The 26,475-nt window shown below is 38.2% G+C and overlaps 1 protein-coding gene across 1 annotated transcript in view; it reads right to left on the minus strand.

Moving 5' to 3' along the window:
* cul4b (cullin 4B) overlaps positions 1 to 26,475 on the minus strand; it is a 42,395-nt gene that overhangs the window by 3,819 nt on the left and 12,101 nt on the right. The window contains exons 5-17 of the mRNA XM_033030689.1: positions 25,654 to 25,727; positions 16,954 to 17,116; positions 16,778 to 16,867; positions 14,192 to 14,274; positions 13,766 to 13,833; positions 13,410 to 13,528; positions 10,886 to 11,078; positions 8,235 to 8,339; positions 7,389 to 7,499; positions 6,488 to 6,573; positions 2,879 to 2,986; positions 1,870 to 1,983; positions 112 to 217 (exon numbers count right to left, since the gene is read on the minus strand). Of these exons, the coding sequence (XP_032886580.1) occupies positions 112 to 217; positions 1,870 to 1,983; positions 2,879 to 2,986; positions 6,488 to 6,573; positions 7,389 to 7,499; positions 8,235 to 8,339; positions 10,886 to 11,078; positions 13,410 to 13,528; positions 13,766 to 13,833; positions 14,192 to 14,274; positions 16,778 to 16,867; positions 16,954 to 17,116; positions 25,654 to 25,727 (1,420 nt within the window). The remainder of the gene's footprint in view (positions 1 to 111; positions 218 to 1,869; positions 1,984 to 2,878; positions 2,987 to 6,487; positions 6,574 to 7,388; positions 7,500 to 8,234; positions 8,340 to 10,885; positions 11,079 to 13,409; positions 13,529 to 13,765; positions 13,834 to 14,191; positions 14,275 to 16,777; positions 16,868 to 16,953; positions 17,117 to 25,653; positions 25,728 to 26,475) is intronic.

A 26,475-nucleotide genomic window follows, 5' to 3' on the forward strand; every position in this document is an offset into this window, starting at 1 on the left:
TCCAATTTAGTTTTGTTCAATTTACTAATGAGAGCTCATGGACACCTACAGACATATTATACTGTCATTCAATAAAATCCCCATTTTTGGTTAAAATAAAAGTACACAAACCTATTCCAGTTGCTGTTTTAATTTCCTCCAAACTGAACTCTTCCCCTTCATTAAACATGAGTAGTACCAGAGTTTGGAAAAGTGACACTTGAAGCTCTTTCTTACCCTATCATAAAAGGAGATAACATTTAACATTTTAAAAATATTATTTTTTATTAATAAATGGTTGTCACAACTTACCTGAATTAAATTTGAACATTAAGTTACGAGGAGCTAGTTAGATTCAGAAAATGTATGAATTCTATCCTATTTACCACTTTACAACATCAGTAATATCCTGATTATTTAATAAACTATTAAATGTTTCAAATGTGTTAATTGACAGTAACTGCAACTGTTTCATTTTAAAAAGGTATTCACAGGATTTGTTCTCAATTCCTAAATGCATTCCGATGGCAGTGGTGGTGAGCTGCCTACTTCAACTGCTTAACCTGTGAGGTGAAGACATTCCTGCAGGTCCAGTTTGAGATGATGCCAGGCACCTGCTGTGCTTCATGGCAGAACATGCAAGTTGGGAGGCTCCACTGATGATGGAAAAGGGCTTCAAGTTCTGCAGTCATTTTTTCTCCATTCTAAACTTCAGAGCATATAACACACTAGAGTACCTCTGGAATCAAAACACAAGTATTTAAAGCTACTGCTTCGGTATGCGTGAAAACAGAAAGCAGGGAACTGTTTCATGTTAATTTTATAAATACCTTTCTGCAAATTTTATTTTAATGACCTACTCTTGTGCATAGCAGTTACTGTGGCAAAGTGTTATTCTAGGGAGCAAATGTCAGAAAGCATTAATCCCAGTTCAATCTATTCTTTCCCAAAGTTTAAAGATATATTTTCACAAGTCATCGTTGGATACTTGCAAAGGTTGAATAAATGAGTTAGCCATTTTAAAAGTAATTGCCAAGTGAAGTGCTGCAGTGGAATATCCTGCTAAGGACAGGAGATGCAAGGAGCTTGTCGATGCAATCCGTGCCAGATAGATTGTGAGGATCTTTGTAAGAGCTAATATAGGAAAAAATTGAACATTTGAATAACTGCATTTGTGAATTTAGTGCTCAAAAAGATCATAGATTTTTCTTTTCAGAAATCCTGTTGTGCATTTTAGTGTTAGTGGACTACCACTACCATTAATAGTAATGATAGCCTACTCCCTAGCTTCTTGCTAACTGCCATGCCTACAGGCATAGATCTACTGACACCAACTTTCTATCCCACCCATCCTGATTTTTGTTGGAACCAAGGGAATTGGATGAGGAATATACCAAATAAATTTCATGAAGGCTTCTTAGTGACAAGAGTGGGGAAAAAAATAATTCATTCTGTAACTGTGAACTGATCCAGAGAAAACCCAGTGCCTACATCATTACACAGTGGACACTTTAAAGATATGTAAGATTTCAGAAGCTTGGTAATCCAAAATCAAACAACCACCCAACAATAACCTCAAGATAGCAAAATTAAATTATGCTGGGGGTTTTTCTGGTTGTGTTTGCAACCCTTCCTTATCCTTTTGGTTCACAATAATAATTTTTAGTGACTTCCAATTGAATAATTAGCAGAGATTAGTTTCAAATCCAGCATTGGGGCTTGAATCCATGATATTCTGACACTTAAATCATCATAAAACCCTAAATCATGCAGAATAAACATTCTTAGTGCTCAGATTCACCAAATTAATTATTTAAGCTTCAAGCATATCCTATTATTTCAGTAGCTTGTTTAATAACAATTTTTAAAAGGCCAAATTATGAAACATACCTCTTTAAATTCTGCTTTCAGTACGCAATGACCCAATGTTGACTGCCACTGTAACTTCCTACCACTGTGCTTACCCAGATAAAAGGTCTTGAAAATCTCCTGAAGTTTCACCATCTACACAAAAAGAAAACAAGAATCACCATTTTGGATTGTTTAAAACTGCACATCTATTTATGCTGATAAGGCTATGTATCAAGTAGTTTCATGCTGCCATATCAGCTATTGGGAAGAATCTGATTAGAATCCAAGGAAACTGGTTTTCTTCATGGGTGAGTGCTCTGATTCCAGTAAGAATTATGTCACTGCAAAGAGTTTGACATTGAAGGTTAAAGTTATATTTGAGCAAATACAGAGACACAGAGGCTGTAGATGCGAGAATCTTCAGCAACACATCAAGTGCTGGAGAAACTCAGGTCATGCAGCATCTGGGGAGGGAAATGGACAGACAGCATTTTGGGACAGGAACCTTCAGGAAGGGCTGAAGTAGTGGGAAAGGAAAGCTGAAAAAGAAAGGTAGAGGCAGGGCAAAGCACGGTAAGTGATAGATGATTACAGATGTAGGAGAAGGGGTGGTTGGCAGATGGGTGGAGAGAGTGACAACGGCTGGAGGTAAAAGGAATAAAAATGGGTACCAGATAAAGATAGAGATGGAGTGAAATGTAAAGCCAGGAGGAGGGTTGTAGGCAAAAGGGGACAGAGTGGAAGAGGGAAAAAAGGGAAATTAGGGACTATGATGGGAGGGGTGGGAGTTGAGGGTAAGGAGGAGGGGAAAGGAACAGGGCAAGGGAGGTGGTGGGAAAAATGTGTGCGCATAGAGGTGGGGGGCGAAGGAAAAGAGGGGTAGGGGAATACAACTCAAAATACAATGTTTATATAATTGAGTTATATGTTACCCAAGCAGAACACGAGGTGCTGTTCTTCCCGTATGGAAGCTAAATTCTGCTTGCTGCTTGATTCATATCATAATTTTATTGCAATTACTTATTCAGACTTAACATAAAATACTAACCTCTAGGGGTAAATGAACTTCCATGGGCACATAGGTTGGCCAGTAGCCCATTGTGAGGATGTTTACAGTCAATTCAAGATTCCCAGGTATGTTTTGATTTTGCATGTACTGTGAAAAACCAAGAAAAGCATGAGATTAAAAGAGCAACTCTCAAAAGATTAGATCTAGATGTAAATTTCCTGCACAGAAACCTGACCCGACACAAATTATAATTTCCATCGCATCAATAGAACATCAGTACTGAAATATTCCTGAGTTTTGACACTTTCAATTCCAATCCTGTTGGATTATCCAAGTTTCGTTGTCAGACCTCAAGCACTGGAATCTGCCTGTCGGTCAAGACATGGTTTAAAACCTGCCTCCTCTGCCCTAAAATCTTATTTAAAATTTTAACTGAATGGCCTTCCCCAAAAGAAACTCGAGCCATTTTACCACACTGAAGGCACTATACAAATCCAAATTGTTTCTGCTGTAGTGATATTAATCTAACATGTTCTGAGAAGTTTACAACTGCCATGCAAGCTATCCAGTACAACACCAACACAAGCCCATTATTTTTACATGGCTATTACTTTGAGCTACTCCAAGATATTTTAACTTTCCTCGAGTGTAAAGGAGGCATGCCCTGCCTCATCCAAACCGCAGACCAGAAGGCATGCAGCTTACTGAAGATTAATAAAAATGTCAAATGCATAAACATGGCAGTGGCGAGTGGAGTGCCGCAAGGCTCGGTATTGGGGCCGCAACTGTTTACCATATATATTAATGATTTGGAAGAGGGTATTAAGAGCAACACTAGCAAGTTTGCAGATGACACAAAGCTGGGTGGCAGTGTGAACTGTGAAGAGGATGTTAGGAGGTTGCAGGGTGACCTGGACAGGTTGAGTGAGTGGGCAGATGCGTGGCAGATGCAGTATAATATAGATAAATGTGAGGTTATCCACTTTGGCGGCAAAAACAAGGGGGCAGATTATTATCTCAATGGGGTTAGGTTAGGTAAGGGGGAGGTGCAGCGAGACCTGGGCGTCCTTGTACACCGGAAAGTTGGCTTACAGGTACAGCAGGCAGTGAAGAAAGCTAATGGAATGTAGGCCTTCATAGCAAGAGGATTTCAGTATAGGAGTAAAGAGGTTCTTCTGCAGTTGAATAAGGCTCTGGTGAGACCACATCTGGAGTATTGTGTACAGTTTTGGTCTCCTAATTTGAGGAAGGACATCCTTGTAATGGAGGCAGTGCAGCGTAGGTTCACAACATTGATCCCTGGGATGGCGGGACTGTCATATGAGGAAAGATTGAAAAGAGTAGGTTTGTATTCACTGGAGTTTAGAAGGATGAGGAGGAATCTTATAGAAACATATAAAATTATAAAAGGGCTGGACAAGTTAGATGCAGGAAAAATGTTCCCAATGTTGGGCGAGTCCAGAACCAGGGGCCACAGACTTAGAATAAAGGGGAGGTCATTTAAGACTGAGGTGAGAAAAAACATTTTCACCCAGAGAGTTGTGAATTTATGGAATTCTCTGCCACAGAGGGCAGTGGAGGCCAAATCACTGGATGGATTTAAGAGAGAGTTAGATAGAGCTCTAGGGGCTAGTGGAGTCAAGGGATATGGGGAGAAGGCAGGCACGGGTTATTGATATGGGACGATCAGCCATGATCACAATGAATGGCGGTGCTGGCTCGAAGGGCCGAATGGCCTCCTCCTGCACCTATTTTCTATGTTTCTATGCTGCCCTGCCTAGCATCATCACCACTTCAGAGCATCAAATTTGAGACACAAAACTGTAATGGGAGTACGTCATTCATCATTTAACAAGGTCAAGGGTAATTTACCTTAACATAATTTTCCTTCCCAGTGCCCATATCTTGATTCCTCTAATACTCAGAAAGAAATTCTGAATGCAATGTGTTAACCCCCTCCCGGTATACAATTTCAAGGATTTTGTATTATCCAAATGAAGAAATTGTTCATTTCACCCCTTCAGTGTCCTCGCCCCTTATACTAAGACTGTGGGTCAACTCTCAATTCCATCCTCTCCCACCAAACACCTGCATATCTGCTTTTGTAACTGCAACAAGAGCTTTCAGAGATTTGTTCAAAGTCACGCTTAACCTTTTAAACATTAACATTTTGCAACCTTCAAACATTTAAACTAAAATAATATTTTGCTATTTTTCCTACCAAAGTAGATAATATCACATTTTCCCACATTGTATTCAATCTACAATGGTGTTGGTCACTTGCTCTTAATGTTTCCTTTCTAGCTAAATGGCAGGAGCACGAATAAATGCTTTTTAAAAAAATAACATGCATTTCTTTCTTGGTGTTGCAAGCTTTGGATCATGAGAACCTGTATTATTAATATCGATAACAATCTCACACAAGTTTGCCATATGTACATTTGTCATAGAAGATAGAAAAATATTGCATAGGAGCAGGCCCGCAATGTCTGTGCCTTATATGCGAAGCTAATCTTATTTACCTGTACATGATCAATACCCCTCTATTCCCTGCGCATCCATGTGCCGATCTAAAAGCCTCTTAAACACAACTAATGTATCGACCTCCACCACCCTCCAGGCACCTAGTAGCCTCTGTAACTTGCCCCACACACATCCTTTAAATGTTGCCCCTTTCAGTTTAAAGCTATACCCTGCACTCTTTGATATTTCCACCCTGGGTAAAAGGTGCTCATGAATTTACATATTTTATTAGGTCTCCCCTCAGCCTCCGATGCTCCTGAGAAAGAAGCTTCTTTGTATAAAGAAAAAAGTTATACTGTGTATTTAGATGATTAGACATTTTTAGAGATAGGAATTTCCCAAAAAATACAGAATATGAAATGAGCACATTGTTAGGCCAAAATAAAATATTTTCGGTTACTGTAAATTGATGTGAAAACTACCCCAAAAAATAATTAAGCTTTAAAAAAATTATGAGAATAGAATTTCTATTATTCACATTTGTAAAATAAAATAACGCTGGTCATAAAAGTTGTAATTATTCACCAATGTCAGCAAATGGAAACAAACATAGCAGATCAGGGAGAGTTATGGATTCAAGGAAGTCAGGAACAACTCAACCAGGAATGAGTGTAAGTAATGAATGTGTTCAAAATAGCTTTTTAAAAATGTATTTGAACTGATATCATGGACTCAAAGCAAAGAAGGGGAAGTTGATCCATTGTATTTGTTTTCTGAAATGGTTGTCATTTTAGTTTGATCCATCATCCAGCTTTCTGCCCCCAGCTCTTCATTTAGATTTTCATTTTTATCCACATTTATTTGTTGGGAGTTCTTATGGAATTGCAATGCACTACCCTTTCAGGTAGTGCATTCCAGATCCCTGTAACCTTGGGATAAATAATTTTTCACTTACCCCATGGCAAAGAAAAAGTTAATACTAACTGAAACAGTACTGGGGGATCAGTTGATCGAGATATGTTACTAGATTATTAACAGAAAAGTCTTGGCCTATCCAGTTGGTGAAAAAACTGAACTTCAGAAAAAAAGCTTAAAATAAACTCTGAATATATTACGGACAATCACAGCAGTTTTAAAAATGAACACAGTAGTACCGACGGAACAATCTAAATTTAAACGTGATACCTGTTTAAATTGGATCATAATATCTTTTGAGAGCTCCATGTCTCTGAACATTCCTTCCAATTTGCTGGTGAATGCAGCGCCACATTCTTAAAAAGAAAGATTTTACTTACAGATTAGCCAAAATAATAAGTATGTAGTGAATTACTGTCATTTTAAACATATGGGGGGGGGGGGGAACCGAAAAAACCCATTCAGTTTCAATGGCCGATATCAAAAACCCAAATGACTGACAACCTCCTGGCATGTTTTTATTACCTAAATTGTGGAAGGGTTTAAAAAGACTAATTTGCAGAGCACCGCCCAACAGCCTTATTACTATTGTATCAAATTTAATTTATGCTTAATAAGTTAATCAATTAAAAGGTTTGAAAACATAAATTTATATTAAAATCTATTTAGAATCAACGGAAATAGAACGCAAACTAGATCAGTGCAACTTTGAATGATACATTTACTTTTCATGAACAGATTGTGAACTCAAATAATTTAAAGAAAACAAAACTATTAAAATTTTTGTTTCTAGACATTCACGACAATAAAAATCATCCAGCTGATGAGATTCATCTCTAATGTCAAAACCATTGAATATGTAGTGTTACGAGAAAAAGAACATTTAATTACAGAATGGCTTGTGACATTGAAATCACATGATCAAAATGGCTATTAGTGGAGACTTTGTGATTTACAGACAAAAAAGGGTTAAAATACATTCACTTATTTGTTTTGAGACAATTTGTTTCAGCATTCAGAAGTCTGAATTTCAAGGCTGTATTTATTTTTCCAAAAATGAACCAAAACAAAGATGCAAGTATAACTGGAATAATCAGATTTTAAAAAAAAAAGTATTTCAGGAAGTTGAGCAGACATTCCAACTCAATTGATTTAACAAAAGCAAACTCACCATGTTTCAATTTGGACAACATTGATTTTTCTGCATCCACTGATGCACTCTTTCCCACCAATAGTCTCTTTGCCAAGTCCTTCTTGTAAAATGCCTCAAATACGTCTTTTCCTGTTATTTTTCAAAACATAGAAATATAGATTTAAAGCCCTTTGCTTTTTTTCCTTGTAAAATTTGAAATTCTATTAGTAAAGGGCCAGGTTGGGCTGAAGGAACTGTTTCCTTGCTCTATGAACAGAAAACTATGTTTATAATTCACTGCTGCCAAATGCTGGTTTTCAAAACAAATAAATGTTTATTATCCCTTGAAATCCACCCAAGTACTTAAAAAAAAGTTGTTAAAAAATTGATATAAAATGTGGAATTCAATTAGCAATGCAAGCAAATAGTTTGAATGGCAGATGTTTGGTATAAATGTTGTTAAATTTGCCACCCTTGCTACATTAATCAGTTTTAGTCCGGATTATAACGGATACATTGTTGTGGTGGGCTTAAGAGCCAATACCCTTCAATTCCTCACCCAATTTACCGTTCATCGTGAGTCTTGATAAAACATACTGGGAGTCAACTCGGCTATGATGGGGGAAGAGAGTGTTGAAAGATAGACAACAAAAGCTCGGCCAATTGAACACTCAACACCAACATTTCCAACAAAGCATCTGGAAGATGAACAAATGCAGGAACTCTGACATTCAACTACAATCCTGGTTAATGGCCTCTGCTATCAACTTCAGGTGTATGTCGCTCTGCATCACAGCAAAACATTTCTATTCACTTTGTCCAATGGTGGGGGCATGGAATAATTTGCTATCAATTAGAGGTGAACAAAATCAATTATAAACATACCATAAATAAATCTAAATATTATCATAATCTTATCCAGCATCTTCTCAAGCTCTTCATCAGTAGCCTCTTTGTTCCCAGCTCGGAGCTTTGAATCCACATATTTAGCTGAAAAAGAAAAGCATACGGGTTACTTCATGTCTCTTCAAAATAAAAAATGTCAAACGTTAATGGTCTTGCAGTGTTTATACTCTCCCCTCTCCTTTACTCTCTCTACACCAACGACTGCACCTCCACAGACTCCTCTGTCAAGCTTCTCAAGTTTGCGGACAACACAACCCTGATAGGACTGATCCAGGATGGGGAGGAATCTGCCTACAGACAGGAAGTGACACAGCTGGCGTCCTGGCGCCTTCACAACAACCTGGAGCTCAATGCTTTTAAGACAGTGGAATTGATTGTAGACTTCAGGAGAGTTCCCCCCTCTCCTCGCCCCACTCACCAACAACAACACCACAGTCACATCTGTGGAGTCATTTGTGGAGCCCCCCCCCCCATCGACAACGAACTGTACACTGCAAGGGCCTGGAAGCAAGCGAGTAAGATCATCTCAGACCCCTCTCACCCTGGCCACAAACTCTTTGAAGCACTTTCCTCTTGAAGGCGACTCCAGACTGTCAAAGCCGCCACAGCCAGACATACAAACAGCTCTACTCAACAACCAAAAATCTGTAGCCTCCTTTTGCTCTGGTATTTTATTTAATTCTTCACATGTTTAAATTATGTTTTATTCTTAATTGCTTACTGCATATCATGTTGTTACTTGCGAGCAAAGCACCAAAGAAAATTTGTATGTATACATACTTGGTTAATAAAATGTATTGAATTCAATCAGTCTATCTAATCCCGTCAGCACCGCCATTATTTTATTCTATTCTCATATGCTTATTCTTCAACATATAATATAATAATTTGGCTCAATTATTCATTGTGGCAACATATTTATATCGAGTTACGTATTGGTAGAATAATGAAAGAGAAATAATCAATTATCAGGCATTATGAGTGTAACTTATCATTTTTGAAATTTCCTTCAACACATAAGTGAGGATGAGATCCCAAAGCTGTAGTTATCACTGGAGAGCAGGCCATATTTTGATTGATTTGGTGTTGAAGTCAACCAAAGTTCATCCACTATGTGAGGGAAGGCAAAAATGTGCATCCTCATTTTCTGTCTGAAAGAACATAACTGAGTCGAAACTTGGACAAGCAAAAATAATGCAGTGTTACTCAGTGTTTCATCGCAAGTGTTTAAATGGATAATTGTCTTATGGTGTTTTACATGGTGCAAGTTTTCCAGGTTTTTTGTGTTTAAAACTATTTGATGTCTCCCGAGTTCAGTAACAGTTCAATCTGGGGCATGACAGCTCGTCATCAATTTTCTTTCTCCTCATTCGTGGCTGGGGTTGGTTCAAGTCACCCACACGAGTCTCCTTATTCATCCATAAGCCAGTCAAGGTGCAGAAACACACCGCAAATAATACAATCAACTTTCCTCTACAAGTTCCACAGGAAGTCTCACATTTATTAAAATTGTATTTTGAACTAAAATCTATGGTGAGTGTGTTTACTGGACAAGATCACAGAAATTAACTAAATTTATTCATGGGTTTGGTTTACAATCTCTACTTTTAGAATATCCCATGTGGAGCTAATTTATGTGCACGTGCAAATGCCTCATGAAGGAAGTTATAATGGATATTTTATTTTACAGGGAAGTAGTGATCTGCTTCTAGCTTATGAAAACAATAGCATGCAAATAGAATCTTTCCACCTACCATCTATATTATATTAAAAGTATCATCCTGTTTGTCTATCTGTCTGTGAGATCAAGGAACTACGCCAAAACAGTGCACAATAGCTCAAAGATATTTACAGAATCTTACTCAACTTCCCCCCCCTGTGGGAAGGACTGATTGGCTCAAGGGAGGTCCGTCGCCGACCCAAAAGTCGAGTACATTCATTGGCTCCGGGAAGCGCTGACTGCCCAACGGGTCAGGGAGGGGAGAGGGGTTATGGAGGGTGGGAGGGAGTGACTGAGGGTAGGGAGTGACTGAGGAAAGGGGAAAGGTGGAGGAAGAGGTGAAGGAGGGAGTGGAGGAGGGGAGGAGGTGAGGGGTGAGAAGAGAGAGGGTAAAGAGGAGGGGGAAGGAGTGTTGGGGGATGAGGGGAAATGAGCCGCGCCTGCGCAGTTGGGACTAATGGGTGAGTGGTGGAATATTGCGTTGGGCGAACGGGTTACGTTGGGGGAATGGGTGATGGGGGCCATTGGCTCCGGGAGGCGCCTGTCCCCGGGGTGAGCACCGACGCTGCGTTCGGGGAACACCCCTCCCGTGTGACGCCCCCCCCTCCATTGGGGGACGGGGACACAAATGTCCTTAAAATATAAAATTAAATAATGAGAAAGGATGACACATTTTCTTCAGATCAAGTGGATTATTGAGAAGAATGACACAATGACAGGTTTTAAAAAGGATGAGTAAACAATGAATTAGACTACACTTGCAAATTAATGGACTCATTTTTAAAATGTTTTTCTATTGAAGCATCTTGAACTAACCACTGAAATCAACAAGTTGTGTTTACGGTGTTTAATTTCCATGAAAACATTGAATTGTCAGGTACTGGTAGTCGCTGTATATTGTCTGCCATACCTATAAGTTCAGCTGGTTTGTTTGGTCGTTTGTTAATGAAGGTTTCAAAGGCTTCTTTCATTGCGTTGACAAATTTTTCATTCTTCAGGAAGCATACATCAACCACATGATCCACTTTGTCCTTGAAATCAAGTAGTTCTTGAACCATTGTTTTATCTTTTTCAGGATTAATTACTATAGTACTGCCAAAAGTCTGAGGATTTAAAAAAAAAACTTTTAATCACAATTCTGAGGAAGACAAACACTGATTGAAAATATTTAAATGAACACACCACTTTGTATTAGAACATGCCTGGCCTCAAACACAAACATTTAAATATGGTGCACAGCTATAGTTGCCGGTCTGAAGAAGGATCTCAACCCATAACGTCACCCATTCTCTCCAAAGATGCTCCCTGTCCCACTGAGTTACTCCAGTATTTTGTGTTTATCTTCGGTGTAAACAAACACCTGCAGTTCCTTCCGACACAGCTTTAGTTGTCTTTTGAAAAGACTCTTCCTTCAATCTCAAGACTGATATTTCTCAAGAAGTACAAACTCTAAGAGTACCATCTGTATCCCCCAATATCTTGCTAAAGTAACCATGTTTCAGATTCAGATTCAATCTTTATTGTCATTGTGCAGTGTACAGTACAAGTTAGCATCTCACCCAGAAGAGCGAACATAGAATAATGGAACAGCAAAATATATATATGTACATACATTAGCAGTAGTGCAATTTATCTGGGGGAAGGAGTGTCCGAGGGGGGGGGTGACTGGCAATCACCAAGGTGCAGAGTTAAGTTGTGTAACAGACGCAGGGAAGAAGCTGTTCTGGAACCTGCTGGTCCGGCAACGGAGAGTCCTGTAGCGCCTCCCGGATGGGAGGAGGGTAAACAGTCTGTGGCTGGGGTGAGAGCAGTCATTTACGATGCTGCGCGCCCTTCGCAGACATCGCTTGCTCTGGACAGACTCAATGGAGGGGAGTGAGGCTTTTTAGTCTAGAGAAATAGTTTAGAGATACAGCGCACCGGGTTCGCGCTAACCAGCGATCCCCGCACATTAACACTCACTGGGGACAATTTTTACATTTACCAAGCCAATTAACCTACAAACCTGTACGCCTTTGGAGTGTTGGGAGGAAACCGAAGATCTCGGAGAAAACCGACGCAGGTCACGGGGAGAACGTACAAACTTCGTACAAACAGCACCCGTAGTCAGGATCAAACCCAGGTCTCCGGCGCGGCATTCGCTGTAAGGTAACAACTCTACCTCTGCGCCACCGTGACCATTTGTGTTTATCTTACACTTTCAGTGCCAGGCAAAGGAGTTCAAGCAAATTGGTTTATGGGGAAATAACCAAAGAAACTGAAAGATCACAGCAAATTAGACAATAAAAATAAAATAAAATAACAAATAAATAGATGGACTACATCTTTACAGAGTGGATGGGGCTGTAAAAGTGAAATAATCATTGGAACTATTAGTTTAAATTAGTTAAAAGTTTGGCCAAGGCAGCACTGCATGAATGTGCCAATTGGATCCTCATTAGATATATTGTCTGGAAATAAATTCAATTTCCGTGGAGGAGACGACCGAAAGTTTCCGTCTTCCCCCCCCCTCACCACCCCCCACACAAGACACACCGAGAAACATTAAAAACATACATTAAGACACACTTAAAAAAAAAAAAAAAGTAGAAAAAACAAACACGCTGCTGGCAGGGCTACAGGCTTGCAGCGCCCCCACCGACCTTTCATTTAAGCATTCAAAAGTCAGTCGATCAACCAAGTAGCATTCATAATTAAAGTATTACGCCGCAGTATTTTCTGTCTCAAAAGAGACATTGATAGTGAAATTTGAAAATGTGAAATTTACCACGACAGAGAAAGTAAACATGTAACATTGTAGTTTTAATGGTCCTGGCTCCAGGGCATAAGAAAGGGCGACAAATTTGCGTGGTTTAAAAGCAATTGATGATCAGAAGTTAAAATCTGCACAAAAACAAGACTTTGTGCTAAACCAAATGATTGCTTGAGCAATAAGCAAACATGGATGTGAGGAAAGCAAAAAAAGTGTGAAATAAGTTCATTAAAAGTGATTTGAAAAATACATTTATCACTGGGGAAATAAAAAAAGTTAAAATGAGTGAAGAGAACAATTTAAAATGTACCCAACCACAAAATGGAGATTAGAAGGTAGATTAATTTAGCACTTTAGAGGCTAACCCCAGGTAACAAAGTTTCCATTTTTACAATTGTCCAGAAGTCAATTTTGTCCATAAATCAGAAGATACACAAAGATCACCTGTTATGGAAACATATTCCCACAATACTGCGTGAATAGTATCAAAGCACACAATGCCGATTTGAAAGACCAATCACTAAAAGCCGAGCAAGGAAACAAATTTGGCCGTTCATAGGAACAAACATACGTCTTTTGAATCTAATGTATATTATGGGAGCTCATTCATCTTTAAGGTAAGTCGTGTTAATCAATTCACTATAAAAGCTAAATAATTTAAGAAATTAAATGAAAAACATACCTTTATATATTCAATCCAATGTTGCAATAGAACCTGTACTCCACCTCGAACTCGACTAAAAAGTTGGTAAAGGAGAGAGAGATCTTGTATTCTGTTTTCATCCAGAAGGCTGTTTAAACCTACAGGGAGTTATGAGCAGCTTTATATTGGTTGGAATGGGACAACAAAATATGGAAGCATTGCAAAATCTAAAATTTCATCATGAATTATAGTAACTTGTACCAATTTAAGTTCTAACTCGTCTATTATCAAATTCCCAAAAACGATTCAATAAGTGAATTTGATTAAAGTTTATTGGAGCGGAACTGTATCCTTATATAGAGAACAGTTTACATCAGTGTTCAATTAAAGGTTACCTTTCTGAAGAATGGCCGGTAAATGTTCACCTAAAAGTTGCTTCTCCACAGTAGCTATTAGAGGCTTCCTGAAGAAAATTAAAAACAATCGAAATTTAATTAATAATAATGAACTACACTATTTGATTGGACCATCGCATGACAATCTAAATTACATATTATTTGCAAAAGGCATTTTGAAACTAAAATATTTGTTGTGTATATACAGGCCCAAAAAACAAGAAACCCTAACAGTCAATTTGTCACTGGTAAAGCATCAAGCAATCAGTTTCAGAGGTTTAAGATTAAGCTGTTCAGTGCCACCCCCAAGTGTACTCGGGTTATGGCCAATAGCAAAATTAAAAACGGCAGTGAACAGGTGAAATTGTCCAGAATCATGCAAATAACATAAGCTTTAAAGAATAATTACTAAAAATCTGTACTTACTGTGTGCTCTGATCTAAATAAGTGATAACACGATCTGCTTCTTCCTCCAAACGTTTATTAACATGGTGTAAATATTCCGGAACCTAAATGGAATAAATTGAAATTAATTGGACCCATGGGACTGGCTTAGATTGGGCATCTTGGTCAGCATGCATAAAAGTTGTGAAAGATCTGTTTCTATGCTGAAAGATTCCATGACCAAATTTACACCTCGTATCATTGAAGATTCCCTTACCTTGCCATCTTTGTCCCTCCTTCTTACCTGAACCTATTGGCCCTTCATCCCAATCAGCTGGCCTTTAAACCACTCTCTACTTCAGATGTGAACTTTCCCCAATAACAGCTGCTCCCAATTAACTCTCCCTAGTTCTGCCGAAAAGGTCGTAATTTGCCCTCCCCAATTCAGTACTTCCCCAAGGTCCAGATTTATCATTCATAACCATCTTAAAACTTAGTGCTCTGATCACTGTTCCCAAAATGCTCTCCCATGCCAGTCATCTGGCTGGGCTCCTTTCCCAAAACAAGATCCAGCATGGTCCATCCTCTATTTGAATGCTTCACATACTGTTTCAAGAAACCTTCCTGGAAACACTAAGCACATTCTGCTGCATTTGAGCCTCTTGGACCAAGGACCTCTTGGACCAAGGACCTCTTAGACCCATGTCTTGGACACATATAACATTAGGGGAGTAAAAGTCACCCATTATGACAACCCTGATTCTTTTACATCTTTCCATAAATTGTCTACATATCTAGTCCTCTGTTTCCTGTTGGCTATTGGGAGGCCTGTAGTATTATTCCCTTATTGCACCTTTCTTATTTGTGAGCTCCACTACTATTGCCTCAGTGAACGATCCCTCCCAGTATGCTCTCAGTATGTAAACTGTTTCCATCCTGATAAGTAATTCAACTTCTCTACCTTTTTTATCTTCCTCTCAAACACATCTGAAATATCAAAACCCTGGAATGTTGAACTACCTGTACTATCCTTCTCACAACCAAGCCTCTGTAAATGGCTACTACATCATAGCTCCATGCACTGATCCAGCCTCTAAAGCTTTGCTTTACTCATAATGCTCCTCGCATTGGAAAAAAAAACACAAGCGCAAATTGAGTTGAGGCAGGTACTATAACATTTAAAAGAACTTGGACAGGTAAATGGAGATGAATGGTTGATGGATATGAACCAAATATAGGTAAATGGGGCTAGCTTAGGTGGGGCATCTTGGATGGCATGGATTAGTTGGGCCGAAAGATCTGTTTTCGTGTTATATGACTATCAGTCACAGCAAGTTCATTAACTTGTCCCCACCTATCCTTTACAAATTGACTTGCCATAAACTCTACCTTCTGATCAGTCTTATTTGTTGACCTGCTGATTTGGATCCCACCACCCAGGCACGCTTATTTAAACCCTCCCCAGGGTACCAGTGAACCTCCCTGTGAGCATATTTGTTCCCTTCCAATTCTGGTTCCAATTCTAACCTTCTGATACAGGTCCCATTTGTCAGGGAAGAGATCCCATGATCCATATATCTTTATGAGGATGTTGCCAGGACTAGAGGGTGTGAGCTATAGGGAGGAGTTGAGTAGGCTGCGTCTCTATTGCTTGGAGCGCAGGAAGATGAGGGGTGATCTTATAGAGGTGTATAAAATCATGCGAGGAATAGATCGGGTAGATGCACTGAATCTCTTGCCCAGAGTAGGGGAATCGAGGACCAGAGGACACACGTTCAAGGTGAAGGGGAAAAGTTTTTATAGGAATCTGAGGGGTAACTTTTTCCACACAAAGGGTGGTGGGTGTATGGAACAAGCTGCCAGAGGAGACAGTTGAGGCAGGGACTATCCCAACGCTTAAGAAACAGTTAGACAGGTACATGGATTGGACAGGTTTGGAGGGATATGGACCAAGCGCAGGCAGGTGGGACTAATGTAGCTGGGACACGTTGGCTGGTGTGGGCAAGTTGGGCGAAGGGCCTGTTTCCACACTGTATCACTCTATGACTGTAAGTCTTTCCTCCTGCACCAGCTCCTTAGCCATGTATTGAACAGCACTACGTTTCTGCTCCTTGCCTCACGAGAAAGTGGCATGAGTAGTAATCCTGACGATTCCATCCATTTCAATCCTTGGAGTACTTAATCTCCCTTCTTATATAATTGGAACCAATATGGACCACAAACTATGGCTGCTCACCCTCCCCTCTCAGAATGTCTTGTGCCTGTTTAGACTTTCTTAATACCAGCACAGGAAGCCATACACTATGGTGGAGTATCACTCTGTATTCTGGACATTTTTGTTAGTATTAGTTGATTCTAAAGTAATTGCTTTATTTTTCAGACTGCAATCTATAGTTTTGCATTTACTTTTTCTCCCAATAAACAGAAACAATCTATTCATAATTTCACTTTTAATGCTGTTTACCTACGGTACTGCAAAATAAAATTGCCAGATTCATGTCTCTAAATAAATGCTGGGGTACAAGTGCTAACATAATTACGAGCATGTTCTGCAGCTCTATGGTCTATCGAGCTTTTTATTAACATGCTCCTAAATGGTGATGGACTGGCAAAAAGGATACTGCATACCTCTCGTTCTTGCATCAGTCTTTGACCTTCTGTACCATACAGACGATTAGTCTCTTCCAAAAACCTTTGTTCAAATGAATCCTGATATATCTGGAAAGAAAAACAAATCAAATAAATTAAGAATTTACAAATGAAACTATCAAGATTAGCTGCATTTAAAAGAATTCAAATGTTACCTGCAAATCTGATAGCATACTCAAGAGACTTCGAAGCAAACTCCGATCAATAGCTTCACCATTTCGTTCTCTCTCAATTAACAGAAGAATCCCATCAATAGTTTTATTTTGAACCTTCCGATCACTTATTACATGGGATCTAAATAATTCTAGGCCCATGTCCCTACAAATGAAAACAATTCACATGAACAGTTGAAATTACAGGATCAATGTATGGAGCTCTTAAATAGTAACATTTAATATATGTAAATATGTGATCGTGTATTTGTAAACTACCTGTTCCTGTTCTCTAACATTAATGCAATACATATTATTTTATAATACCTCTCACATCTGCACTGTAAAACACCTCACAAAAATATTTTAAATGAGAAAAACCGATTAACCAATTATTTGCTAAATCTGTAACTCATCAACACATTGAACAAGCCAATGCTTTACAATTCATCTCACACCTGTGCTTTCCATATTGAAGTAATCATCCATTGAAGAATCTTTAATACAGAACTGCAATGCTTTTAAAAGCCAAAGTAACACAGTGGCTGCTAATTGCAACTTGATTTTTTCACTTGCGCTAATGAAGACAAGATTTTTTTCACTGTTATTAGCAGCTTTACAAACACACTCCCAGATTTTTGTTTTGTTTTCAACAGTAACCCCTGAGTGCAGCAGTATTGATTGCAAAGGCATCACAATTAATTTTGATTCTCCCCCACTAGCTACATGTGCCTACTTTCATGCAGGGCCTAGAGTTTACAACATCATAAATTATATACAACCAGGATGAGAGTCTCAAGGTTATTTTTAGCATTCATTCTATTGCACCTGGTAAATTCACTTATAAAGAGTGCCAAGCTAATTTGGACCTTCTGTCTACCTGGTTTTGTTATATATTGCATAAATGGTGAGCTCATAGGAAGACATTTCTCCATTTTGTTAGTTATGGTATCATATTCAATTTTAGAATACCAGTATATCAAAAAATTGTCTTAAATTTATAACTTCCTATATGCTTCAAAGTCATATCAAAACATCAGTTTAGCTATGTTGACTGCTCTTTTGGTATTGGTTCAAAAGAAAGGTTCTTTTTATAATATTGAAACCAATAAAAAACATAACAAATGGTTGATATTAAATATGTAAGGAATGGTTCCTCTCTCTGCCACCCCCAACTGACACAAATATGTAAAAGCACTTGTTCATGTTCACACAGAAAACAGAAACATATTTTTTCCATATGAATTTGCCTTCAATATATTAACAGTATTGGAGATGGCTGCTTCCACTACAAAACTGTATTTGAAAAATTCCTAGCACACCCCCCCTCCCCAACCACACATTCGACAAGTGTCCAATGTCCAATACAATGAGGAGCAAAAAACAAAAAAAAAGTGTACTACAAATAGCCTGAGCACTTGAATGGAGCGAGAATACAAAAATAAGCACATTCTCAGTACTGCAGGGATCACGGGAAAATTCTTCCTCTTGTGTGAAAAGAGCCTCAAGCGAGATAACTGGATCAAGATGTGATTCCCTCCACAATCAAACCACTTCTCAAACACCACTGCCCACACTCACACTTGTAGTACAAGTAAAGCAACAGAAAAAAATGATTTATGTGGTCCAATACCCTTTAGGGAACCAACGACAAGAATATAACCAAATTCCCATGGAACTGATCAGAAATTCAATGTCATTAAAAAATAAAATGCAAAAATATTAATTAAATATTAGTTATTAAGAGAAAATGAACAGAATTTCAATTAAAAAAATTCTGGGGAACCAGAAATTGAAATCAGAAAATTGTACCATTAAAGCATGCTGCTATCTTTTTCTTATGTCTGGTGAAAATGACTGAAATTTGTTGTTTAATCGCTTTCTTGATTTAATTTCACTCTTTCATATTTTCAGCATTGTCATTTAATTTTAAAACCATAGATTCAGTGTGAGCAATATTTTGTTTTTATATTTGTCTTATTTAATGATAACCCCAAACATACATTTTTGGTAAAGGAGTGCAAAGAAACAAAAAGGAACCAGCAACAATTACTGGGAAATTACACGGAACCGTAACTTTTCGAAGGCATCAATTAATGGGATTTGGATTTTAATGGGAAGATTGTCTCACAGTTGCATTTGATAATGGGCATTAACCAAGATCTGAAGCATGAAAAATAGTTTAACACACTCAAAAGGGTCACTGCTGGACTGACACTTTTTACAGTGCCCTCCATAATGTTTGGGACAAAGATCCATCATTTATTTATTTGCCTCTGTACTCCACAATTTGAGATTTGTAACAGAATAAAATCACATGTGGTTAAAGTGCACATTGTCAGATTTTATTAAAGGCCATTTTTATACATTTTGGTTTCACCACGTAGAAATTACAGCAGTGTTTATACATAGTCCCCCCATTTCAGGCCACCATAATGTTTGGGACACATGGCTTCACATGCGTTTGTAATAGCTCAGGTGTGTTTAATTGCCTCCTTAATACAAGTATAAGAGAGCTCCCAGCACCTAGTCTTTCCTCCAGTCTTTCCATCACTTTTGAAAACTTTTATTGCTGTTTATCAACATGAGGGCCAAAGTTGTGCCTATGAAAGTCAAATAAGCCATTATGAAACTGAGAAACAAGAATAAAACTGTTCGAGACATCAGCCAAACCTTAGGCTTACCAAAATCAACTGTTTGGAACATCATTAAGAAGAAAGCAAGCACTGGTGAGCTTACTAATCGCAAAGGGACTGGCAGGCCAAGGAAGACCTCCACAGCTCTTGGCAAAAATTCTCTCTATAATTAAAAAAAAAATCCCCAAACACCTGTCCGACAGATCAGCAACACTCTTCAGGAGTCAGGTATGGATTTGTCAATGACCACTGTCCGCAGAAGACCATGAACAGAAATAGAGGCTACACTGCAAGATGCACACCATTGGTTGGCTGCAAAAATAGGATAACCAGGTTACAGTGATGGCAAGAGAAAAGTATAGAGGAGAGAAGGAACTGCCCAAGATCCAAAGCATACCACTTCAACTGTGAAACGCGGTGGTGAGAGTGTTATGGCCTGGGCATGTATTGCTGCTGAAGGTACTGGCTCACTTATTTTCATTGATGATACAACTGCTGATGGTAGTAGCATAATGAATTCTGAAGTGCATAGACACACCCTATCTGCTCAAGTTCAAACAAATGCCTCAAAACTCATTGGCCGGCTGTTCATTCTACAGCAAGACAATTATCCCATACTGCTAAAGCAACAAAGGAGTTTTTCAAAGCTAAAAAATGGTCAATTCTTGAGTGGCCAAGTCAATCACCCGATCTGAACCCAATTAAGCATGCCTTTTATATGGTGAAGAGAAAACTGAAGGGTACTAGCCCCCAAAACAAGCTTAAGCTAAAGATGGCTGCAATACAGGCCTTGCAAAGCATCACCAGAGAAGACACCCAACAACTGGTGATGTCCATGAATCGCAGACTTCAAGCAGTCATTGCATGCAAAGGATATGCAACAAAATACTAAACATGACTACTTTCATTTACATGATTTAGCTGCGTCCCAAACATTATGGTGCCCTGAAATGGGGGGACGATGTATAAACACTGCTGTAATTTTTACATGGCAAAACCAAAATGTGTTAAAAATGTTTTTATTAAAATCTGACAATGTGCACTTTAACCACATGATTTTTTTCTGTTACAAATCTCAAATTGCGGAGTACTGAGGCAAATAAATAAATGATGGGTCTTTGTCCCAAACATGATGGAGATAAGCAGCAGGATAAGCAGGGAGAGCAGCAAGAGGTGGATTTTGACATTTTGATGTATTCATTTCACAATAATAGAACGTGATATTTTCATCAAACGCTTGTGAACATTGAGGATATTTCTATTGGCTCTGTCACTATTTAATTACTTCTCTCCAGGAACATTTCCAGGCTGGCCTCTCTCCCTATTCCCATTATTTCAAACCACTTAGCTCAATTCTTCACTTCTCACTCCTTGAATATTAAACATGTTTTTCAGCTGCAAGCTGACTCCTGGACATTATAATACAAGCATAAAACTCAGACAAAACATACCATGCTGTGTTAGGCAACATAATGACTCTAGATTACTTCAAGTAATCATGAGAAAGGTGAACAATTCAAAAGGGAAAGTTATTAGAACCCTACATGGCCTACGATAGTCTCCTCCTGGAATACAATTAAAAAACACCCAATTACAGTCACCTTAATCCAAGGATACATACAGCAAGCCTTTTATTCATTAATAAAGTGTTCTTCCTTATGAATGGCTGGTCAGTGGGTGAGATTCAACGGTGAAGGATTACAGCAAAGGCCCATGCTGCTCTATAAATTAATTCAGTAACATGAAGATCTATTCTGGCATCTGGCAACTTAAGTCAATACTGCGAATCAATCAAACTTATGCTATTCTGGTGTGTAAGCCATAGTAACACAGCTTAATGGTTTTATCAAATGGGTAAAGAGCCATATAAAAACGTTTACACAAAATTTAATACAAGTTTTTCAACCCAGAAATAGGAATAAGTGCTTGGTTTAGATGGAATACACAGTGTGGAGCATACCCTTACTGAAATAATAAGGAATAGTTCCCCTGAAAGGGAGCAATATACCTTGCTTCTTCGTTTATAGGATTCCCTTTGTGCAGCTGGGATCCATGGATGCTGAAGCTTCAAATTGAAGTGATTTTTTGCACAGAAGGCATTGAGCCCTGAGATGAGGATCGTGGCGGACACCCAAAGATCTGATGCCATAACCTCCTCACTGGTGTCAGCTGAAGCAAGGTACACCAAAACAGGAGCTCCTTGGTTCTAGAGGAGACCTCAGTGCAGGCTCATACGAGTGATGATGAGGTAAGATGGTTCACAGGTCACATATTCTTTGGACGAGAATGAACTAGCACCTGCCAACATCAAGGAGAGTGCCTTAGAAATCTGACCAGTATTAATGGCCCAAGTCAGGGTTGCAAATCGGTCAGCACATGGATTTATCGATGTCTTCTACGTTGTCCCTGGAGTAACTTGCTGAGATGCTGGTTTAAAATATGTAGCTGGTAAAGTCTGCCAAACAAAATGCACCAGTTCTCATTTAGTTTGACAGAGGTCCTTTTCTCCCATCTGGAAGGAGATCTAAAAACGAGCCCAGGGAGCTTCAATTAAGAATTAAGAATAGTTCTTTCCCCAAGACCCTTGTCTTACCTGCAAAATGTGAATCTTTAACAATATGATGACAAAATAATCTGCTGTTGAATCCAAGATAAATTCTACCTTTATCTTTTTTGCTCAATAAAAAACATATGTGAGAAAAATGTTCCAAGTCCCTTGACTTGCTGGAGAATTAGCAACATGAGGTTTGCCACCTCATTTCTTTCATGATGATCTTTAGGGCTTTCTTATTATAAATATTTTCACCAATGTCTGAAAATGCTGGTAAAATTTGTAGTTGGGAATGGCATGTTAAAGCAGGGGATATTGAAGAATGCAAGGGAAACCACCATCAACTAAAAGACCCATCTGGCTTTAACGTATAACTTGGAGCTCGTGGATTCCAAGAAAAACCACAAAACAAAAAAATCCCACAATAAACAAAAATCACATGCAAAACTGAAGATGGGAAAAGTGGAAAGAAAAGACAAAAATAATTAAGCTATCTACTTTCAGACACTTAAATACATACAAGGGGTGGCTGGAATAATGTCTTCATAATATTGGAACCAATTTCAATTATCATGAAGAAAATTAACTCCAGAAAGAATTTCAGACGTAACATTAAACAAACCAAATCTAATGTACAGCCAAAATGTGACTACATTATTTTCATTCTAGTTTATCAAACAGGAATATAAAGTTGATAATATTCCTCCTTTCATATACAAGATAGAAAATTTGCTATTTTGTCCATAATCATCAATTGATTTTTGTGTTTCCATCTGTTAGTGTGCTGAGATAATCAATTATTGTAAAATGTATTAATCCTTGTTCAAAGTTATAAATATTATTGTTCAAGATAAATTATGGCATACGAAGGGATGAACTGCTTCCATGCTTCTCGTTATATTTTGTAACAGTTAACATCTAAGGGAAAACAAAGAATTATAAAGTCTGGACAAAAAAATTGTTTGAATAAAAATATTCAGACAAAATAATTTGGAGAGGACCTGATTTATAACAAAAAGTCAGAATTCTTGTGATTTTTTAAAATTCTTTGACATTCCGCAAGGTTCTATTACCTGACTTTACCGATACTAGTTGTAGTATAACAGGAGTTTTGAACAGCAGATTGTTATAGTCAGAGAAACAACATTGCTATCATATAATTCTCATATTTATAATTGGTGCAAGTACAAATGTGTAATCACAGAGCAATTCCTAAAACCTTCACAATCACAAACAGCAAAAAAGCTTTACCTTGCATATTATAAACGGGCTAATTCTCGCATGAGCTTAGCGAGAAGCTATGCCACAGAAGAGTGAAAGGCTCAAGCTCAACACTCAGCTATACTGTGATAACGGATATTAGCTAGCTCAGCAGCAAATAAGATAGAAGGGTATGGTATGGTACTTTATTCTTCTTTACACCAAGAGTTGATGAGGTGGACATGAGGAAATTGAAGTGGTATGCCTACTTCTCAGTGTTCTTTGTTGTTCAATATATATACATGGGCATTGCCTACCTGCATCTTACACAAATGTAACATACAAGTGCAGAAAACAACTACCATTTACTATTTACCGTTAAAGTTTCACATTAGCTGTCACGTACTTTGATAACTCTCTAGTATCAATAAGATCATTCTCAAGAAGTTAATGCCCCGACAATTTGGGTAGAGTTCAGTGTATATTAATTTCAAACTATATTTTACAAACTCTTATGGACTCTTTAAAATATCTCACTTCATTGCACCATCCACAAAATGGTTAACTATACAGTGTGCTTATTGATCCAATAATATACCAGAATTCAACTATAACCAGTTATTCTGCATGTGATGCATTCCATAGGTAACATTGAACAGGTTTCATTCAATGTTACTCCAATCCTTCTTTAGCCCTTCTTTATGCCCATTACTCCATTATCTCCATTCAAAAGGCAAGCTATTGCTGTGCTATAACTTATCACTGGGATTGACTTGCTTGAAGAATGGGTTTCTTCCCGCAGTACTTATTTTCAACAACGATAATTGACACAATAATATCTATACGACACATAACTATGATTCAAAACCTAGGGAGACAAATTACCTTTGTTACACGTACATTCAGGTCAGTAGATCAGAACATGCACATGTTAAGAACAAAATCATGATTGAAACAAACAGAGAAACAATGCGGACATTGTGTGAACGTTCAGCTACATAATAAAAGAGTCAACATTCTTGGAATCAGTAATCAACAATAAGAGCCATAAATTCAAACAATATGATCCAGCTAATGAGAAAAAGAGTTGCAAACTATTGCAACAGGTGTGGTATACCAAAACTAGCAAGCCTCAGGAATTGTAATAGAGGGAGTACAGAGAAGGTTCACCAGACTGATTCCTGGGATGTCAGGACTTTCATATGAAGAAAGACTGGATAGACTCGGTTTGTACTCGCTAGAATTTAGAAGATTGAGGGGGGATCTTATAGAAACTTACAAAATTCTTAAGGGGTTGGACAGGCTAGATGCAGGAAGATTGTTCCCGATGTTGGGGAAGTCCAGAACAAGGGGTCACAGTTTAAGGATAAGGGGGAAATCTTTTAGGACCGAGATGAGGAAAACTTTTTTCACACAGAGAGTGGTGAATCTCTGGAATTCTCTCCCGCAGAAGGTAGTTGAGGCCAGTTCATTGGCTATATTTAAGAGGGAGTTAGATGTGGCCCTTGTGGCTAAAGGGATCAGGGGGTATGGAGAGAAGGCAGGTACAGGATACTGAGTTGGATGATCAGCCATGATCATATTGAATGGCGGTGCAGGCTCGAAGGGCCGAATGGCCTACTCCTGCACCTATTTTCTATGTTTCTATGTTTTTCTATGTTTCTATGTAATGTTCCAAGATGGAATACTTGAAGTGAATGGGGAACTATAGGCTTTTCTAGCAAATGAGTGAAATTAGTCAAATGTCTCCTCTTGCATCTTCGGTAAGGTGCATTTTGCATTTAAAACAGATACTTCATGCTACCCTTTAATTCTTGATGAACTATTGGTTCATGTTAATTTTCAAATAGATTTGTATGCACTTCCCAAAAGTTGATTTATCATTCAAATTGGAAACAGGTAACATACCACACACTCTCCTTCTTCGTATTACACAGATTAGCTACTGGGGGGAACTCTGTTTATAATCCCACTCTGTCTAGATTTGGCTCCGAATCATTTTGTATCAAAATTACACATCAAAGATACAGCTGGGATACAGTTCCACTGGTTCAATCTTCATTCCAGTAACTTGTCCAGATGGCTTGTTTATTTCTGAATCTTGAAAGAACCTCATATCCTCTCACGCTTAGCAAAGGACAAGACCAACTTGTCACTAATCCACCGCATACAATTTCAAGTGCACAATTATCGGTACTAGACATCAATTTTGGTTTCCCTTTCTTCAGGGTTATATGGTCAATTGTAATTTTCTTGTTGTTCTAATTATAATTTATTAAATTACTGTTGTTGTGAAGAACAAATCTTTAAACTTACCAAATAGACGGTAGCATTGAATTTTGTAAAACGTATGTTCTATCCAGAAACAAGAAAATACTCCTAATCATGATCTGGAAATAAAAGTAGAAACAAGCCAGTAAATGACATGTGTTAGTTTCTTTGTAAAGTGACTGATTACGTTGAATTTCATCTTAATTTTAACAATGTCAAGCTAGTCAGTACTATCATGAACTAAAAACTGTGAGCCTTTCTCTCAACAGAATGTGCAGATGTTGGCAAGGCAATTGCTCTTTGCTAGAAAAGGCCCGCTATGATTATGTATTAAACTTCATATTTGAATACTAGGTGCTTGATGTTAATTAATTCAACCAGTAACCAGTGGAACTGTATTCCAGTTAACAAAATCTTGCTGGTTCAAATGACAATGAGATTTAAGAATACATTTTAGAATAAAACAATAAGATGTTTCAAACATTATGCATATAAACAAAGGAAATTGATAATAATAACACTGTTAAACATGAGATTGACAAGCTTGAAAACTAAACAAAAATGTAACTAGTTAAATCAGGCGATTTTATCCCGAGTCTGGGGAGGGAAGAAGCTGGGAAACTACCCTAGAGAACCTAAGGAAATGACAAGGCCAATAAATGGTTAATTTTACAAAGAACGTTTTCTGCATTTAATGCTCTAATCAATGCAGAAGCTAATATTGCATCCATAAATCTGTTGGATGGCAACAAGCAATTCAACAAAAGATCCTCGTACATCTGGAATCAAACTCATGGCTGGGAAATGGACAGTTTAAGATCTATTTTCATTTGAACCAGCAAGATAGAAATTCCTTTACAAGCTGTG

The sequence above is a fragment of the Amblyraja radiata genome, chromosome 12 (assembly GCF_010909765.2).
Source record: "Amblyraja radiata isolate CabotCenter1 chromosome 12, sAmbRad1.1.pri, whole genome shotgun sequence".
Lineage (NCBI taxonomy): Eukaryota > Metazoa > Chordata > Chondrichthyes > Rajiformes > Rajidae > Amblyraja > Amblyraja radiata.